This window comes from Oryzias latipes, chromosome 9, assembly GCF_053564925.1.
Source record: "Oryzias latipes strain Hd-rR chromosome 9, Olatipes_Hd-rR_3.1".
Classification (NCBI taxonomy): Eukaryota; Metazoa; Chordata; class Actinopteri; order Beloniformes; family Adrianichthyidae; genus Oryzias; species Oryzias latipes.
Window position 1 is genome coordinate 8786460 of NC_136245.1, and position 21250 is coordinate 8807709.

General features: G+C 42.0%; 1 protein-coding gene across 1 annotated transcript; it reads right to left on the reverse strand.

Annotated features, from left to right (window-relative positions):
- Positions 1–373: 373 nt before the first annotated feature.
- mxd1 (MAX dimerization protein 1) lies at positions 374–19506 on the reverse strand. Its single transcript, XM_023958724.2, has 6 exons — positions 18700–19506; positions 18025–18133; positions 8625–8654; positions 4926–5040; positions 4597–4756; positions 374–3417 (listed from the first exon to the last, which is right to left on the reverse strand). The coding sequence occupies exons 1-6, from the start codon at positions 18764–18766 to the stop codon at positions 3221–3223; spliced, it is 678 nt and encodes a 225-aa protein (XP_023814492.1). The 5' UTR covers positions 18767–19506; the 3' UTR covers positions 374–3220.
- Between the last annotated feature and the right edge of the window lie 1744 nt (positions 19507–21250).

A 21250-nucleotide genomic window follows, 5' to 3' on the forward strand; every position in this document is an offset into this window, starting at 1 on the left:
CTAAACAACTCTCAAACACCAAAAAGAAAGAAGATCAGAGGATTCTGCGTAGCTGACAAGAGCCACTGGATTGCTTATTCTGGCAAGATGAAGAATGCTCCTCTGTGTACTTATCCTCCTCATTCGTTTTCATCCACCTTGGCTCTGATCGCTGTTCATGCAGCAGCACTTGGAAGGCTGTGAGAACACAAATCTGGAGTTTGGCTCATCGATTGTTCCAGAACTGTGGAACTGGCTGCAGAGGCTCAAACCCCTGTGAGACTTCCTCTTCACCTGGTGCTCATAATCCCCCTCATTCCCATCTATTTCCCTCTTTGTATGAATACCTCAGTATTTTGTAGAAATTTATAAAGAGAGAAGGGTCGAGACAAGGTTGTAGGTCAGTAAACAAGGGTTTCAAACAGTTTATTCTTTTAAGATCACTGGCAAATAGAAATTGCTGCCCCACATTTTATTGTGAAAGGGATTTTTCAAACCCCCACATTTAAAGTGATTTAAATAGAAGACAAAGTCCAAATTCTTTCAATCTTAAAAAGTAAGTGCAGAAAAAAATCACCTTATCAGAAAAACAGACATTTGACCTTGCTGATGTTAAAGGCGGCAGGTGATGAAGATGTTCATGGAGACACCAGCGTGTCAGAGTGTTTCTTGGGTGTACTGCAGGAAAGCACCATACCTGAGACCGCCACGATGAAAAGGAATGACCGCGGCCATACATTTTGATTAACATCACAAAGACTTGCTTCAGTTAGATCATACTTTTGAGTCTGTTTTTAAGGCATTTTTAGCCACGCAGGGACAACATGTGCAAAGAGATTAAATACACACACGTTTCCCCCTGACAATGAAAGCTGTAGCTTAAACAACTGGTCTGACTGTAGTCTTGTTCTTCAAGATATTCCACACCTGCTTTTGATGGCAGGTGCTGAAAGCACCAGGAAGGAGTGGTGGTTGCAGCTGCAGAGCAATAGATGCACGTGACCCTCTAACATATCTACATCTACTGAGCATGCTCTCTTGTGCACTCCAGTGTGCACCGGGGAGGCCAGCGCGGCGTGTGGAGGAGGGAGTCGTGCTCACGGACGGTCGCTTGACAAACAGGAAGTGCACACGCACATACAGGTAGATTGGCAGAAGGCAGAGAGAACATGTATGGGTTAAACCAGGGAGACTCCCCAAAGACATCAAGGCTTAAATCAACAGCCGAACCTTTTTTTTGTGTGTGTGTTTTTCATTCTGCTAGTAAACAAACAGGAAACAGAAATATAGCCTTACAATTATTTAAAGCCACCCACCTTCCACCACCCTGATGATTTCTCTCTGAAGACAGTGGAAATAGAAAACGTACACGTGCACGGGAGGACAGATGGCATTCCTGTGAACACACCTGCCCACTCACACCACCACCACCACCACATTAGGGAGGTTTTTTCTCTGCAATTGGGGCTACACAGTTCCTACATCTGAAAAGATAAAAATAAGCAGCATGCCACACTCAAACATCAAACTATTCCATATCAGTTTCTCTAATGTCGCTCCTTTGTGGGGTTTTTCCACACCAGTACCTCCACCTGTGACTTTTCCCTTTCTTTTGGCACCGTGCTGCTACTCTACAGAGAGGTTTACATTCATGCACCTCTGGTCCTCTCCTTGCCAAAACCACACCAAAGGGGGGGGGGGGGGGGGGGGGGCATTGCGAGAGAACTTCTAGAACCCACCATGACAAAAACATTTCTTAGGAGCACTGTGCCGAATTCAACAGCTGCAGGGGCACAAGAGACACCTCTAAATATTCTACCAAGTGACTTGGCTGTGCAAACAAACGACATATAGGAACCTCTGATAAACCTCACAAGAACAAAAGCTATGTCTAAATATATTTTTATATAGATTTTTCTATAGATTTAGTATTTCTAATAAATACGTTTTCCGATAGACAAATATTTCTGAACTTATTTACATTAAAAGGTGTGCATTTCTGCAGAAACAATAAATAGCTGAGAAGGCAAAAGAGAAAGGTGTTTTCAACATTTAGTGCTTTTGTAGACATGAACACAAAGTGGGGCCTCGCTCTGGGAACTCGCATTCACGGCCAGTTGTTCTGCTTCAGGGTGGCTCGCCTACTCTCGAACTGAACTCTGCATTCATAAATAATTGGCAGGAACATTTAGGTTTATCGTAAAAATAATGCTATCGGTCTCACCCTCCCAACTCCTCCCCGTGGAATGTGTTGGAGCCTCTCGACTCTCTGCAGACGAGCTTTTCCCTTCCTATTCGGCGAACCTGCTCATTGGGGCAGTGAAGTGAAAAAGCACGCCAGTACCTGGGGTGAAGCTGGTGTTCAAAAGGGTCGGACGAGTCGAGCGCAGGAGATGCTGTGGAAAATCCACAATCATCAGAGAGAGAGAAAATGTAATGCTAAACCCCACCCACCCCACCCCCACAATCTCATGCTGCACAATGTTTTTGTTGGTTTTCTCTCTCTTAATGGCAGGTGTGGACATGGATGGAACAATGACGCTGTGAGCCTGGACGGTCAAAGTCCCGAGTGCTGAAAAGGGGTATTGCTGCAGGCTCTCGCGATCTACCGCCACGCATAGAGATGTGGACTAGCGGCCACATTTCACAAACATTCACTCGATGCCGTGGCGCAGCTGGCACTGCTGCACCGGGGCCTTCTGGAGAGACGCAGTCCAAGTGCAAGAAAGCGTGAACCTGTTTGACTGGTGAGCAGGGCGGCAGGCTACCCCACGCCACGCTGCCACGCCTTTGACAGGTCATTGGACAACTAGGGGTATTGAACGGTGTGCGTGTGTGTTCGGGGTGAAATCTCTAAGTGCTTCTTCCCATGGCTCTTGAGGCGTAGAAACAGAGGCAGTGGGACATTGTGTGGTAACATTCTCTGGCTGACAGTTGCTGAAGGACGGAGCGCTGGAGTGTCTTTTCAATCCCACTAGTTTGATTGGCTCTGTGGGGAGCGTGTGACGCCATTAAGATCGTCCTCTGATGAAGTACTGGATGCGGGCAGGCGGGTGTCTCAAAGGCGGTTCAGTCCGGAAGGAAGTGCAGTCTGCTGAGGCCTGGATTGAGATCTGCCTTAAGAGGAGGTGATGGAGGGAGGAAGGGAGACTGAGGGGAGAAAAAGGATTGATGAGACAACTTTGGGTGTGGGAGTTGTTGAAGGGAGCGAGGTGGGCGGTGTTTCAGTGAGTAGTGCTGTTTATAGGCTGCAGCTCAGCTGCTTGGCCTTCTCCTGAGAGTCCTGCAGGCGCAGCAGGCTGGCGCTGGCGTAGCCCTCGTCGCTGCAGCTGCTGCGCAGGCTGCTGCGCTCGTCCCCTGAGTCACTGACGCTGCTGATGCTCCATTCAAGGTCGCCCAGCAGGTAGTCTGTCCCCTCCACATCCACATCCAGGTCTTCTGTTACACAGAAAAAAACAAGCATCTGTGTTATGTGTGGAAATATAACACGGTCAATTATCTTTTCAATTTCTACTTCATTTAAAAGTAAAAGCTCCGGCAAAAGTCAGAAGAACAAAAAAACGAATGGATCCCATTTTGTAAGAACTCATTACCAGGCGGTATGAGGCATGCGGCAAATCTCTTGCGCGAGGTGTATCTTATAAAGTACCACCACATGTTATAATAAGTTACTGTGTGCTGCTTTTCAAAATAAACTGCTGTCTAAACTCATCAGCCGGCTTCCTTTCAAGCGAATCTGTCGCTTCATTGATACGTTTTTAGACTCTTGGATTTTTCATAAAGATGATTAACAACCCAATTAATGACTTTTTAGGACTTTCAGGGAAATTACCGAGACTCTAATGTGAGGCATGTGTGGCTGTTTTCTTTCCTTAACAACTAGCTGATGCGACAGCCAGTGACTCCGCCCCTCCCACATTTTTGGCTAACATAAAAGATTCCTGCCGGTCTTTCCAGCAGAAGACGAGGGAGCAGTTCACTCCTCACATTACCTGGAGTCTGAACTAGTTATTCACTCTGAACGTTAACGTTATTCTTATTTATTGGGAAGAGATCATATAAATTGGTTTCATTCCACTCTTTTTCAAGCAATTCATCAAACTCTGTTTGACAATCATTTCCTTTCATGTGTCGAGTGTTTGTTCTGTGTAATAAGTGCAAATATTATGATTAGGAGAAATGATAATGTCAAGGCAATTGCATAATTTTCTTTTTATATTTTTAAATTTTTAATCAATTTATGAATTCACATCTTAAATAAATTTGATATATCTATGGATTTTTTCCCCTAAGTTTTTATAGCTTGAAATTTTATAGAAATTGCTTGAACCAAATCAATCCATCAATTTAACAGATATGTTATTCAAATTAGGATGTTATTAAAATCAACAATCTCGCTCATTTAAATGGTCCGGCCAGGAATTTCCACCACTGTTGGTCTCAGCAAGAAGTAACAATGTAAGTGTAGTCTACGAGTTTCATAAAAAGTTTAAGTTTTCTCCATATTATTCTAAAATCGCCTGTCATAGCTGCTTCATGATGAACAAGCATTAAATAATATTAATGTCAAGAAAATGCTTTCAATTCAAAGACATGTTTGGAGTTTTGAGAGCTCACCTTGGTCAGAGTCAGACTTGTCGGAGGATCGGGTGGAGCCAGTGCTGTCCATGCGGGTCCTCTCCACCCCCAGCTGCTCCAGACGCCGCCTCAGGTGTCTCCGCTCCCGCTGTAGCTGATCCAAGGTGTGCTGGGCTTTCCTATCGCCCTCCTCTAACCTCTGCACAGACAGAAAAAACAATTCAGGAAAGCTGCTGCCTGCGTGCACGAGTCCACATCCACACGAGCTTATCAGAGACACTTCAGTCTCTCAAACACACAGTTTTGCCCACTCCCAGAAGAGCTGTTGATAAATGCCCTCTGCCCACTGCTTGCACACAAACACTCACCTTGATATGATCTTTGGCCTTCATCAGCAGGCTCAGGGTGGTGTGCCTGCTAGCATCTGGTCCCAAAGGAACGAGGGACTTTAGGCGCTCTAAGCACAGCCGTAGATGTGCCCGTCTGGAAAGAAAGAAAGGGGGAAAAGATGAGGGGCTTTGAAGAAAAACCTATGCAACTAATTACATTTTGAAGTGAATAAAATGATCTAAATTGGAATAAGAAACAAAACTTTGAGATGACATCCTGATCAGAGTGAAAGATTGTAGTATGCACTGTCGATGAGAATCTGACGACGGTAAAGAAACAGAAACTAAAATTGTTTGTTTCATCTAAACGTCCAGGTCTGCACCTGTTTGTCGCTTTGAGGATATTACTCATTGATTACTCAACAGTTCCAAGTAGACATTTACCGGATGGAACAACGGTTTACAGAACCACATTTTTAAATGGTCACCATGACAACCTGAACAGTGATATGGCCATCTCGTCCTGATGCAATTTGGATAATATGCAGATCCAGCAAACTCCACCGTTTACTGGAGGCACTTTACAAGTTACAGAACGCCACGTTTCCTCTTTTGGCTATTTTGGTAAAAAATATGACAGCTTAACAAACGAAGAGCTTCCTTGCCAAACTAGCAAAGAGAGCATCAGTAAAAATGACCTACAGATGGCTCTACTTTACTTCCACACACATTACAAAGTCACTGCTCAGTGAGATTGTGTGAAAGTGTCCACTTCTCCCTTTTGTGTGAAAAACAGGTTCCTTTTCCAAGCACAAGTAACAAACAGAATATACTGAAAGCCGGAGATCATGTGATCAGATTCCCGATGTAAACCGCCACACACACACAATTCCCATTTACATTTCTCATTTGCTCGGTTTCCTGTTGCTCCTCTCCTGTTGCTAAGGTCTGGTGGGTGTTGGTAACCATTTCACCCTGTTGTTACACAACACACACCCTCCAGCCTCCAGGAGTGTGCACTTGCCTGCGTGTTTGCGTTAGTCTGAACTAGTGGGCGTGTGTGCGTCAGACTCCTCCTGACATTCGCTTCTTTTTCTTTTGTTTCAATTGTCAGTCGGGAAAAATAAGCTTCTCATTTACCGGTTGCAAATATTTTTCAGAAGAGCATCACTTCCGGGAGAAGTTATACAAATGGGATACATTGAAGAGTCTTTGTCCGATCAAACCGTGGGCAGAGGATGCTCAAATCATGGCCTCAGCCTTACACGCACCTACGCTTCTGCACGCACGCACAGGGCAGTTTTTAGCAACTGAAACCCAGTGCCTGTGTCTCAGCTGACTCAAGTCCAAAGGACACGCAGCCTGTCATTACATAACATGGAAATGCCCTTGTCCGTGTTGTTCTGACATAATGTGGGATCAGCAGGGCAAGCTACTGTTTGTTTAACAACACCTATAAGAAGCAGACCCATCAAACAGCACAGGTCACATGGTCATGAGACGCACGGGGGTCTGCCCAAAGCAGTCGGTGTCGTGTCAGCAAGAGGTTATCCGGGTTTTGTGTGTCAGCGTATGTGTATCCAAGTTACACACCTGTGCACGTTTAGCCTCAGGTCAGAACCTGGTTTGGCACTGAATAAGCAGGTTACCTTTCTAGGGAATCACAACTGAGAGTCTTGGCTCTGTTTTCACGTGAAACACAGAATTTCTTCAGAGAGCTATACATCAGAAGCACAGTTTTAGCAGCTATAACTTAGCTCGCCATCCGTGTTCTCACCCTTTGACCCCTCATAGTGAGCGGCCGCAGCCAGCGTGGAGAAATTTGAGTGCAAAGTAAGTGGTGCTTGGCGTCAGGTTTCGTGGAAGTGAACTCGCCTCATATGCAGACCTGCCCCTGGTCTCTATATGCAACCACAGCAGAAAGGCAAGATGGGAATTCAGGGGATTTTACAGAACCAGTTTTACCAGATAAGACATGGCACTCATGCCATCCACTTCTCTCTTTCTATTTCACTTCATTTTAATTTTACAGTCCTAAAAAAAAAAGTTGAAAAGGAATTTCAGTTACGGACACTCCTTCCACCATCTTTTATCATTTACAATCAGCGCTTTGTAAAAGGATACTGGCCATAGTTTAAAATAGAAACCAGTCCACACACACATCGCTTCTTCATTGTCGGATTAGATCATAGAATCTTCCCAAATGTATCAATTCCGCACAAATGATTTCAAACAAGCCAAAGGTGAGTCGCAGTCAGATGACACCTCATTGCTTCAGAGTCATGAGATTTGTGGTGAACAAACTTGGACTTGGTTAAAAAGAAATCTACTAAAGCACTTTACAGTTCAGTTGTCTTTCTTCAAGTGATTCCTTACATCTTGTTAGTGGTTTCATGAAGTCATGAACTTGGCAGTAAACAAGTTCTTTAAATTATGTGAACGCTACATTACTGGCAATAACGGGACATCTTTGTCTTGAAGTATTTATGATATGCTGGCCAGAAATGCCTAATCGGAGATGACCACTAGTGAGAAGTTTGATTTAAGGTTTTTGTTTTGTTTTTTGGTGGTCACTAAACAGAGTAATCAGCAGTTTTAGTCTGTCCAGTAAGCAAAGGACTTAAAGCAGACACAATTTCTACAGAAAAGTATTAGGCCTGCACAATAAATCCAAAAACAAATCGCTATATCAGCTTGTGCGATATGTGTATCGCGAACCGTGCTAAGTGGTTACCTTGAAACACACATGCATAGACGGAGAAACTATTATGTTAAGTCCAAGCCCACACTGTTTTGTTTCCCGAAATACAAGTTCCTACCTGTCATCTGTTGAGATAACTTTCAATATCATTTAAGTCTTGACTTTTATGTAAATAAAACTGTTGCTGTGAAATAGAATTAATGTTTTTGTTGTTTAGCTATTTGTTCAAGTCGTGTTATCATTGCAATATTGATCACTAATATTGCAAGTTTTCTTAATTTCAAGTCAACTTTGTATGCTTTTGAGACAAAATGCAGAACAAAAAAGTCAAGGACTCTCGCGTATATTAGCTTTAATGTGTTAAAAAAATACTCAAATTCCTACATTTTGCTTTTAAAACTAAATCTGATCTAAAGCTGCATCAGATCTCTGGTTTAGTTTGACAGAGTTCTCCTTTTTTAATGTCCACATACTGGGTCAATACACAATGTCAGATTGCACGGACATTTGTTAATAACAGCTGTTTAGACTCTTTCAGCCAGCTTGTTGTCCCTGTCAGGTGGGTCTGTTTAGTTTCCTGGTGCCTCTGCCTCCCTTTCAGCATAAATTCTGTTGAAATAGTTTTGAAGTGTTTTATTTTTTAGACTTTTATTTTCTTTCAGGGGTCTTTCACCTCTTCCAATTCTGAAGGATTTTTCCAAGCTCTTTCAATCATGTGATTCATGGTTTTCAGAGGGAGCCCAGATTATAGGGCAACACAGAATCAAAAACGAAGATTGAATTGTGAAGAAAATGGGTTTAATACATCTGCATGAGTACCTCTAAAAAAGTAATGAAAGTAATGATTCAATTCTTTGGTTCTCTTTTTTACGCTGGACAAAGCTTTCTGCAATAACTGACTGACTCAAAATGCGGTGTAAGATGAATTTCCCTGATGCAACACGTCGTTTACAGTCAGAAGGATTCTGGAGGCGTTAGCTGAGACTGCGGACCAACACAGACATACAAACACACAGATACGAAGGTTTCCCACACACCTGTTCTTCTCCATTTCATTGTGCGTAGACCTGCAGAAAAAGGACAAAAAAGAAGAAAAATCTTATTTGAATATCCGAGCAGGAAAAACAGAACCAATGATTAAACAAGGTTAGATTCCCCCTTCTTATGTGCCTGACTGCAGGGGAGCCAGCAGCAGCTGTGTGGGAGTACATGCAGACATAACAGCTGACGAAATGAGATTGCGGGTAAAAATGAAGTAAATTCTGGATATTTTGTTGCTTCAAGGCCTGAAGGATGGAGAGAGGAAGCTTTTTGTGAGGAGCACTTTTTGCCTACAGACACATGATGAAGCCAAGGGAGGGGAGAGGGGGGTAAACATAGTAACAGTAACTAGAAACACAAGACAGTACTATGCCCCTCCATTCTGGCTGATTATCCATTATACATGCAGTCCGGAGCAGAGTGGGGGTAGGGAAGTACACAGAGAAGGCAAGATGAGAGAGGGAGGTGTGTTAGAGGCCAGTGGCGAACACATTCTGATTTAAATGGCTATCCTTCTCAGAGCATTGCACCAACTTACAGCCCCACTCTAACAAACAACAGTTTCTGCCCTTTCTCACTCCACTTTCTTTTGCTCCAGAGAGGCCCTTAAAGATGTCACCTCGTTTGACCCAGTCTCTGGCCCTTAGAAGGATTCCCGATCCCCAAAAAGCAGGTCGTTAAAACTGACATTGAGAACTGGACCGAGTGAGTGATGTCACTCATAGAAAATGGCTTACTTCCAGCTCCAAGTCATTTGCCATATTTTCCCGATGTGGACGCAGCCAAGTTGGAGCCAGAAAATGTCAGTGAACAGAAATTGGTCCAAGTTGGACTGAGTCGATGTTTCTCGTCAGTCAGGGGTGAGCTTGTCTGAAGTACACACCCCTACTTCTTGAAAATGGGCTGGTCGTTGGCTGCTGTCAATCAAATGTTTCAAACAATCAACGTGGGCCATAGCAGGTACTACTTATTTTTATTGAGGCATTTGTTTGGCCAGTTTATGACTCAAATATGGGTTTAAACAAACAGAGCAAGAATGTTTTTTTTCTGAAAAATAGATTGACATGGGTTTTTTGGCTTCTTAGAACGAGCAGATACTTCCTATTTGGAATGCAAGGGAGGAGGGCTCACTTAATGGTCGTTAATTGAAAGGGGTCATAAAAAGGTAACAGGAAGTAAAGGCAGATACACAGAGCCACACAGAGCAAAAACAAGGTCAAGTGTAGATTTTAGAGGAAATGTGCCATGACTTCTAGGGAAAGAGGTTAACCATGGGATGGGGAGGAGGAGAGAAGATCCCCTCCTGATTCTTGGGTCTGTTCCACCTCCACCTGACTCCCCACTTCCCCCACTCCATGTCTAAAAATAGACTATATTTGCAGCAACTCTAGACCCTTTACAGTCACCGTCTCAACATACATGAAGACTGTAAGAAACAAGATTTGGATCCCGCATTTAGAATCTTTTCCTGAAGACGTTAAGTCAGCTAAAACACTTCTTTCTTGCAATTTCCTTCTGGTGGTGAAGCATCGCGGACATGACTGTCGTGTGGCTGAATGGCTATCATAGTGTTCAGCCAATCACCAGTGGTGCTCCCTTTCACTCTTGACCCTTTGCAGCCAGAGTACATTTCTGCACAGGGCAAACAGCCTCTGGTGACATAACAGCTCTGGCAGGAAACTTTCAGACTCTCCGCCCCTTCATGTTTTACCCCCCTGATGCTTTGGTGCAACTGAGGCCAGTTCATACTTGGCAGGAAAAACAAACGCATGAGTTTTCTAACACCAGACTGAGGATGCTCATGTTGATTAGTCCTGACTTTTTTGTGTATTCGACCCTAATGTTTTTGATTCAAGTGCTGAAGTTAACCCTATACAAAGTGGCCAACTGGGCCTATAATGACAAACCTCACCTGAGATTAAAAAAGGTATTTTATTAGGAAACAGATTAAGCTGAAATGGCTGACATAATCTAGAATAAATGTGAGTTCCTGTGCATGACTGTTAAGCGAAAATTCAATTTAAAGCTTTTTCTTAAAGCCCGCTCCATTGAAAATGTGTTTTTTATGTTTTTAACATGTTCTTGTGGATTCTTTCTCGTGATGGAGGACACAGAGAGAAAATGGGGATTTAAATGCATTTCTGAGTTTTTCTTTATTCAAATGGAATCAGGAGCAGACAAAAATGCAGTTGGAAAAAGCTTGTAGCAGATACATCAAAGCTAAAACGACAATCCTCAAGTTCTATGGTCTGCTCTATTCTAATGCATCCACCTGTAGACGACTAGCTCAGTGTTTTTCAACCTTTTTTGAGCCACGGCACACTTTAACCTTGACAAAAATTCCGTGGCACACCAGCATCCAAAAATTTAAAAAAAAAAAAGGAGAAACTCATAGTCTGTATTGATCTACAGCCCCTCTGCAATCTCACATGCATTTTTGTGATAATTGTGGCAGAAAGAGCTGGAAGTTGCAGCTGTTTTTTTCTAAAAGATGTAATAAAAGTTAAGTTATAAGATTTAAAAACTGGTTTATGTGTGTTCGTTGTGGTTTCAAGACGTTTAACAAGAAAGACTCATTGTGTGCTGAGACGCTGTCACTTTAACCTAATGCATCATGGGAGATGTAGTGCAAACAGCCGCCGAACACAGACAGACTCTCTTCTCTGAGCTTTGTTATTTTGTTCACATGTTCCACGGTCTGATTCCTGATCCCACGGAAAGCTACACCGCTAAAGACGAGCTTTAGCTGGTATTTTTGTTGGAACAAAACGACTTTATGAACAGAATCGGAACTTCGAAGTGAAGACTTTAACCACTTCTGATTGGTCAGACTGATGACGTGCGATTAAGCCTCAAAGAATGATTGGTGGAGACAGTTAAAGGGGCGGGACTTTTCCGAAAACAGCTGAAGCTACGGCTTAATCGCAGTACCATCATTTTTATCAAAATGTCTTTAATAGAATCAAATAAACACAGAGAAAAAAGTATTTTACAATCTTTCATATTCCCAACTACTCAGTGTTTAATCAGGGCCTGTTTGGATGAACAAAGAGCTGATATCCTGGAGATGGTAAATGCTTTTAGATCACTTAATGAGGGCAATTTCCCTTACTGCACACCTGACCATCTCCCACGGCACACTAGTGCGCCACGCAACACTGGTTGAAATACACTGGACTAGCTCCATGCACGTCTTCATTTTCCTCATCCGGCTGGGATCTGGCGCAAAACTGTACAGCTGGATAGCTTCAATATTGCTCGCCATTTTTTTTAGCCCTGGTAATGTTATGATGGGGTTTTAAGGGACTGTTAGATGTTGTAAGGGATTGTAAGGAGTAGTAAGGCACTATAAGGGGTTGTAAGGGACTGTTAGGGAGTGTGTACGGCATTGTAAGGGACTGTAAGGGGCTGTAGGGATTGCAAGGGGCTGTAAGGCGTTGCAATGGACTGTAAGGGGTTGCAAAGGGCTGTAAGGGGTTGCAAGGGGCTGTAAGGGATTGCAAGGGGCTGTAAGGGATTGCAAGGGGCTGTAAGGCGTTGCAAGGGGCTGTAAGGGGTTGCAAGGGACTGTAAGGGGTTGCAAGGGGCTGTAAGGGGTTGCAAGGGGGTGTAAGGCGTTGCAAGGGACTTTAAGGAGTTGCAAGGGACTGTAAGGGGTTGTACGGCGTTGTAGGGGACTGTAAGGGGTTGTAAGGGACTGTAAGGGGTTGTACGGCGTTGTAGGGGACTGTAAGGGGTTGTAAGGGACTATAAGGGCTTGTAAGGGGCTATAAGGCGTTTCAAGGGACTGTAAGGGGTTGCAAGGGGCTGTAAGAGGTTGCAAGGGGCTGTAAGAGGTTGCAAGGGGCTGTAAGGGGTTGCAAGGGGCTGTAAGGGGTTGCAAGGGGCTGTAAGGGGTTGTAAGGGGCTGTAAGGGACTGTAAGGGACTGTAAGGGGTTTTAAGAGGCTGTAAGGGGCTGTAAGGGGCTGTAAGGGACTGCAAGGATTTGTAAGGGGTTGTAAGGGGCTGTATAGCATTTTGAGCTAGCGGGAGAGTGTGCCAATAGATAGAGGATGGGAAGTAGGGGCAGTAGGGTTGTGCCGATGGACGATACCATCGTCCATCATGATGGGTGACTGACATCACGATGTAGAGACACCATCGTGATGCCACGCCCCCGCCACGCTGCGAGTCGACACCATAAGACGCAGTTACATGTGCAAAATATGTTGATAAGGATTATTGGTCGGATTAGAATCCAACCGTGTACATGGGCCCAGAAAAACTTTTTCAGATTATAAAAAACATTCACATGGGTCACACTTTCGGTCAGAATAAATCATTCGCACATGCGCAGTAGTGTTTTTAAAAAACGGAAGAGAAGCTTAGTTCCGCTGAGCGGCTCCATACATAGATACGTCTGCTCGGTGACAAGATGATCTCCTAAACGTGCTTTAACGTGCGGTTATTATGAAGTTATTATGTTCGCTCATCATTTTAATCTTAATCCGTGTGGTCAGTGCTTTTTCTGTTGAAAAACGGAGCCGGAAGCCAGGATTAGCAGTATGCTAACACGGGCTAACAACATTAGCATGAACATAAAATCCATGCGTGAAACGCTGCAATCTGCATCTTGGCTGCACGTAAATATGTGGGAATAACATCAGCCTTTATTTTGTCGGGACACGACTGGAAACACAAATCCACGTGATTTTTTTGAACGGTTTCTAAGGACTGAGCGGCCTTTTTGCTTTGAAGCTTACACACTGCGTTAGCTAGCGCTCCGAGCTCTGCCCCGACACACACTTTTACCGGGAGACCCGGTTCTCCTAAATTCCGATTGCTCGTTCACGTAGAACTGCGGGACAGATTACAGTCCTAAGTCTCCACTAAGTCTCCCCAAGTGACCACTTCTTTTTTTATTTTGTTTATTTTACTTTTTTTAAAGTCACTTCCCTCAGTTTAGACTGGATCATCGCGGATGGGTCATTATTTAGGAAATAAAATAAATAAAGTAATAAAGTAAAATAACGAATAGCAACGAATAGCACCCCCCCCCCCCCCCCCCCCGACGATATCATCGTCCATCCCGATGGTTGACTGCAAACATCGTCAACTGCCAATTTAGGGGACATCGCCCAATCGCCCAACCCTAAGGGGCGGGGTTACTTCATGGCAACTATGTTCAAGATAACAAAAAGATTTTTGATTTCATTATTAAAAGACCACAGGGAGACCGGAGTGGGACTTTAATAAACTTCATTTCATATGACATTAATTATTTTTACTACCGGTACTTCTTTTTTGCCTAATTGCTTATTATTCTACACCTTAAAACTGAAAATACTTCTCTGTTCTTAAATCTAAATAGAAAATTGAAATCAGCGAATTGCTGCCCCATGACTCATTGCTCTACTTGTTCTTCAGCGAGACTGTTGGAGCCTCACCCGACAGAGCACTGTAAACCTGAACAACGAGTGTGAGGAGCTCTAAGACTTGATTTGCCCGCACAACGAGGGTGGCAGGATCTCTGTGACCTTTCTGACACACTTTGTGGGTGCAGAGTAGATTGCACCAGTTTGGAATGGAAGTGTATCCGTAACGGCAAAGCTGATGTTCTCAACCGACTGCCAGCCAGAAAAAAAGCGAGCCGGGGAAGCACAGAAGGATGGAGGAGGTGAGAAGAGAGGAGAAAAAGTCTCAAAGCAATATAAAAAGAGAGATCAGGGGGAGGGAGAATCTCTACTATGGACACAAACGCACATGTGCACACAAGGACCATGCGACTCCTTTCCCCACGAGATTTGCACATGTTCGCTTCAGGAACGGAGCAGAAAACTGCTGGGGAAATCGAGCTGGAGGGGTGATATAAACACAAGCAGTTGACCTACATTCAACAGAAATTTAAAGCGCGTCATAGATCAGTTAATGGTATCCCATTAACCCAATCAAAAGCAGTGCTGGTGCTAAAAAAACGAAGCCCCACCCTGTTACAGAACATCCCATCGCCACGGCTGTGCAGGAGATCTTCAGAGAAAACAAAAGTCAAAGTTGATGCTTCCCAGCAGCAATTGTCCTTCACTCTGCAGGCCTAAAACTGTAGGGCAGCTCAGCGTGTTAAGACGTGACCTGCGGTGAAAGCACTGCTGCAGCTGAGCTGAATGGGCCTCTGACAGCTCGGTCACAGAGGAACATCAGACATGCTGCTGTTGGTCACAGAGCTGTCAGTCACAGCTGACACAATACAAATATTTGATTTAAAGAGAAGAGCCTCGCACGCCCTCATCCAGACACATGATCAGCATCTTTCAGTTCTGCTTCTGAGAAAATGATAAGCTTGTACCTAAATGTCAAGATGAATTATTTTAACAAGATAAACACTTTATTTTTTAATTTGAAAGGAAACATTTTCCAACAACATTTGTGAACCATATGTTTGATCTGGAATTTCAGCTTCGACTCTTTTCAACCATCTCCTGTAATTGACAGGAGACCAGTTTATCCCCAGTGACTTAACAACAGAGCTGTTCTTTTCAGGAGTGCCTCCTCTTTGTACATTATGTACTAACCCTACGGTAATCCACACACTCCACTTCCTCCTGCTCACGATTGTGGATCAGAACTGCATTCCAACCGAGGCAAACACCGGTTCTGTCTGCTGTTGCAAAAATCCATTGATTAGCAGAATTCAGATTACAGGCTCTGAATGCCTTTGTGTTGATAGTGACGGGCTGAAAAGTGCCCGGCGGTCACCTTGTCTAACCCAGTTTGTCGTGCCGAGAGGCTGTTCACCTAAGGCCAAATTTGAGTTTGCTGCTGTCAGTCACACTGTCTACCGAGCACCACGTAAAGTCTAAACATACTCCTCAGCCAGCACACACACACCGTGTCATGGGGCACCTTTTTGTGTGGATCAAAATTGTTTGACATAAACAATTAGGCTTCTATTTCCAAACCAGGTTTTTTTTTTTTTAATATACATGTTAATGATCTCCTAATTTACTGATCAAAGAAAGTTCTCTAAATATACGTTCCTGTTTTCCTTGACAGTTTGATCTCATGGTTCCTCCCTGCAAAGCCGGAATAATAAAAGCCAGAATTAACAAGCTAAAGGCAGAATACGGACAGGAATCTGTAAGAATGAAGTTTCTGTCTGCAAAAGCATGATATTATGAGCTACATCACTTCTCAAACTTCTTTTGTTCGGTCACAACTGTCTTCATGTCCCACCACTACATTTCAGCCATTCTGACGTGGAGATTTAGACTGGCTCATTTCAAAACATTGACTTGCCTAACTTTGTTGTTTTGCTAGAAACTACCCCCATGAGTCATTTTCAGTAAGTTAAACTGTCACACCAACAGTGTTTCCTTTTTATCCTGATGCAGTTATGGTGAAATGTCTCAGTTTTTGTCATTAGTCAATAAGTTGGTCTTTTAGATTGATCAATATCATCCGGAGGAATCTAAAGCTGTTTCTTAAAGATCCACTGTGATAAAAATCTGTTTTTTTGTGTTCTTAACATATTCTTGTTGATTTTTTCTCATGATGGAGGACATGTATAAAAACAATTAAGCTTAAAATTGAATTTCTGACATTTAAAAACTGACATTCAAAAACGATTGCATTTGTGACGTAGAGAGAACACTGGACAGGCCACAGCCTCCCTGCTCCGCCCTATGCACGTCTTCCATTTCCTCATCTGAGCTGACAGCTGGCTCAAAACTGTACGGGTGGATAGCTCCAGGATTGCTCGCCATTTTTGTTGCTCCTGTAATGTTAGGGTAAGGGTTTGAGAGGCTGTAAGCTAGAGCATGTAAACAGATGGATGATGGGAAGTAGAGGTGGCTTACTCCACGCCAATAGTCCCACCCACATTTCAGAGGTGAATTTTGAATGAACATATGACGCTCTGCAGAAACTATGTTCTAAAAAATGACACAGGTTTTTGGATTTTGGCTAATAATGGCATAACCATAAATTAAAGAGCACTGGTAACGCTTTGACAATAGATCAAACGATGACTGGATTGGGACTTTAAAGCATTACTCCTAAAAATAACAAATTCTTACTTCAACATTTATTTAAAAAAAATAAATGTAAAACCTGCAGAGTAAAAAATTTCTACATTTTAGTCATTTTTTTTCGATTAAAAACCCAAATTTGAACATATTTGGTTGGTCTCAGGTTCTATTAAGCTGTAAGAAAATATATAAGATTTGAAAAAGACATTTAATTGCAGCACGCCTGTTGAAAGAGGAGATGTAATAAAGCTACCCAACAATAAAAGAGGGTGTGATAAACTGGCTGCAGAACAACAACAACAAAAATAAAATAATGACGTCTACAAATTCATGGCAGCAGACTTCACCAAGGGGACACTTCACTGTGAGGCTCTCAAAAGCAGCTCCAACATGGACACAGGAAGTGCTCCCAAAATAAAACCCAACAGAAGGAGGAAATGTGGCCAAAACCGTTGAAACAAATGGGTGATAGCACGAAACAAGATGACAGCGATCTGTGACGGGGAGGAAAACGTCAGAAATATTATAATGATATAATTACACAGTGATGGCCTAATAGAGTAATAGAGACTCAAAAAATTGGGGGAAATGTTTTATCGCAGTAAAAAAAAATCTGCTCAAATAATCTAAAGCGCTGTTTAGATTGAAAAACAAAGTGATTTAATCGTGACCCCTTCCAAGAAAGGGTTTAAAAAAATACATTTATATCAATTTTAGCAAGAATGTACAGTGACATAGTTGTACTGGACTGATGACAATAGTCTTTATCGCAAAAGAAGATGAATTAGGACACTAAGTAAACACAGAAAGATATTTTCACATGGAAAGCACCAAAATCCTAAACTAACTTGAACTTATCATAGAATGTTTTCCAGGAAGCCAATACTCTGACTAAATCAGATTTAATTCAATTTTAACTGAACAACAATTCATTCTGAAAGGGGATCATTTGTGATGTTTTTTGAATCGTGGTGTTCAGACACTGTTGGAGTTAACATGCATAATCCAAATGAAGATCCTATTGTGAATGAGGAAATATTCAAAATACTCTGTTTGCATGTGCTCCAAGAACAACATTATTCTGGTTTAAAATGTTTCTGTTACGGTCAGAGGGGGTTTTAGAACAACTGTTTCCCCAGAGAGGGAAAAACCTTTTTCACAGATGATCTTTAGGCTAAATTTCCAGTATAAACATTTTTTATGACATATTAGTAATTCTACAAATGGAACATTGCTGCACATGTAAAAACAGGCCTACCTTTTTTTTCCTCTTTTGTCGTTCTATTGTCACATTTCCTCTCCACTAAATAGGTTTGTGTTCAAATTAAAGCTTTGACATTTTGATTTTTCTTCAACACAGACTCTTGTCACATGATTTCAAACGCTTTTACCTGCTACTTATGTTTTTCTTGCTTTTGCTTTTCCTTTTCAGGCTTTCCCTCTCTCTGCTGCTGCTGCTGCTGCTGAATGGTGGCATGGAGGCATAGCCGTGTTCAGCTTCTGCAAACAAACAAACAAACAGACAAACAAACAGTGATCACATGTCATCATTCATTTCTGCAGATACTGCAACAGTTAGGGCATGCCAGAAGGCTGCAAGGTGTGCACCCGGCTCTCTTTATTTTATTGCTTATGTGCATGCATGCAGTATTTTCACACAGTATCCCCCCACCCCCCACCCCAACAGCCTGGATAATGATGTCATCTTAAACTGGAATAAACCCCACAAGCAAACCACAACATAAGGAAAGGAGGAGCTTTCCTGCAAACAGTGTCTCCCTGCATCTGATTTCCTCGATTTATTCATAAAATATTTGAATATTTAATTGATGTTTATATGCCAAGTATGAAGTTGTACATGTCCTTACATGTGGGGGAAAAGTAAACCCTGCAACGATGCTTATCTGAGTCGGTAACTCCACCATGTACTAAGAATTAAAGTGTTCAAAAGGCGCTTTGAAATCACGTGAACCGATTGATCATGTGTGCAAACACAGTCTTTGTTAATGTTTGGAGGGGGGGGGGGGCGAGTCACAAAGCACAGAATGTAAATATGCTTTATTTACCTCGTTCCCTGCGATCCAGATACTCGGCTGCTTCGATCAACATCTGCACCATTCCGATCGCCGCCATTTTCAACAATAACTGGGATATTCTAGCAATCCGATGAGGGATTCCGTGACTGTACACAGCGTTCCTCCTCTCACGTCCAGCCCCTCAGCTGCTGTGATGCTCCGGCCGGTTTTCTTTTTAAAAGGCGGCGTGAAACGTTAGAGGGCTGTTCTGTGGGAGTTAAAGGTCCCAGATTGTTTTTTTTTTTGTTTGTTTTTTTGGTTAAGAGCTAACGTTGATGTCTATTAAAAGCTGTTTGAGAGAGGCAGTAAAAGCTAGCTAATCAAAGCTAAGGCAAACCTTCCCCCTAAAAAATTAAGAAATATATAATATAAAAGGTTCCTTATCTTCTATTTGGGCTAATTTAGACGCTTTGAGAAAATATTGGCGAAAAATCCAGAGAGACTTGTCAGTAAACGAATGCTGATTGTCAAACAAAAAAGACAGGAACAGGTTCGCGGACACTAGGAATTAAGGAAAAAAAAGTAAAAAGAAAAAAAGAAAGTTCTTGAAAGATTTGCTGTATCGGCTAATCGAGAAAAAAATCCGCCTGTTGAATTGTCACAAACTTAACTGGTGTGACAGTGGTAGAAAAAAATTAAATTAAATTAAAAGCTTGACGAACCGACGCTTCTTTTCAGTTTTATCGGTTTCGGGGCAGACTAGCTTACTGCTGGTTTATCGCTCGTGACACGCCACGCGCTTCGTTTGACACGCATCAGTTTAAGAAGAACGACAGTTTATCAAAGTGCTTCCAAATACTGGCTGGTTGATGTAGACAACAGCAACACACTGTACTCTCCACGAAGCCTCTCAGTACTCTTCTGTGATTGGACAGAGCCGATTGGAGGTCGATTGCCCATTGGGCTACTCAGGCATCAATCATTTAAAGGGGCGGAAGTGTCTTTGCAGTTGAGGAACTGCTTCGAAATCGCAAGCAGCAACCCGTGTATTGTGATTGGAGATTTAGTTAAACGCTTGTTAGCTATTGGGCTACTAAACCAGACAAACTAAAGCGATAGCTCCCTTTTTGGAGTGAAAATGCCGTCTTTTTACGCTGCATCGTGGTGTTGGGCTATGATTGGTTCCTACAGTTTCACTTCCTGTATTATTCCTCCCTTTATTGGTTATGTACGCGTGTGCCATCGCATAACCACGCCCCATTACAGTAACGTGGCAAAGTAACGAAACTCGTTGACAAAAATTGATTTCTTTAAAGTTGAGGAAAGGATTAATGTTTGATATTTCAACATAGCTATCTAAAAAAATTATATCAACCAAAAATCATAATACAAATAAAAATTAAGCAATTTACACAAAACAAGGATTCATTTTTTATATAAATACTTGCATAGCCACATCTATGTGTGGGTTTTCAGTTATAAATTTAGTGGAATTACTGCACCATCCAAATTTAAAGTGTAAAGTTCTTAGGACAATATCTAAACAATGTGATTTCCTACAAAAACACAGCTTGACTATTTTCTGTTTAAGTTCAAAGGTAGACTTAGTGAAAACAGCCATAAACAGCCATACAACAATGAGTTAAAATTTAAGTTGGTGCAACAACAACTCAAATCAAATGCTCTAATTCCTTTTTTTTAAATGTAAAATACTTTAGCTCTGCCTTTTAATGAATCCAACTTTTTCCATAATGTGTTTCTATCTCCCCATCAAATTCTCATTTGCACAGCAGCACATGCATTTTAAACGTTTGTGTTCTGCTCTATTTAATCCATTGTTTGCTCTTCCGTACTTTAAAATGCAGTGTTCTAAATATTAGAGAGTCTAAGCGTCATGATTCACTTTTTCACTGCCCTTTTTTCCTTTTAAAAAGGTTAATGTACGTGCCTTTGTTTGCCATTTCCTTCTTTGTTCAGAGACATCACTTCTGGGTTTGTTGAACCAAATCTTAAAACCAACTTCAGCTTTTATTTATTTATTTATTTATTTATTTATTTATTTATTTTACACGGTGAGACTCATCTCTGCTGTTTTATCTTATGTTGAATTTAGAAATCAATGTTGCTCCCTGACTTTGCCAACCCCACAATAACGTTCCCCTGATAGGTTTGGTTAAACAAATTAAAAGACCACAGAATGTTCTGGATATGTGTTTAAGTGTACATCTGCCAAATTCCAAGTTAAAGTTATAATTTTTTATTATTTCATACACATCAATTTTTAAACTCCTGCATAATTTTTCCAACGGTATTATAAATCTATTTGAATATTCTTCTGCTGTTTAATGCTTTAAACGTATTAGAAACTTTCATTTAATGCCAAACATCTATAAAAGTGCAGCTACAAAATATGACCAGCAGGTGTCACACTATGTAAGAAAGAAAAAATTCAAGCAGGCTTTTTGTTTTTTTTAAAGTTAAAATAGTTTAGTTTTAGATCGCAAACCTAAATAAAAAATGTGCATTTATTTACGTGGTTTAGGGTTTGCAAATGTATCCTTTTTTTAAATTGTAGTTAGAGGCAACATTAATGAAATGCAGG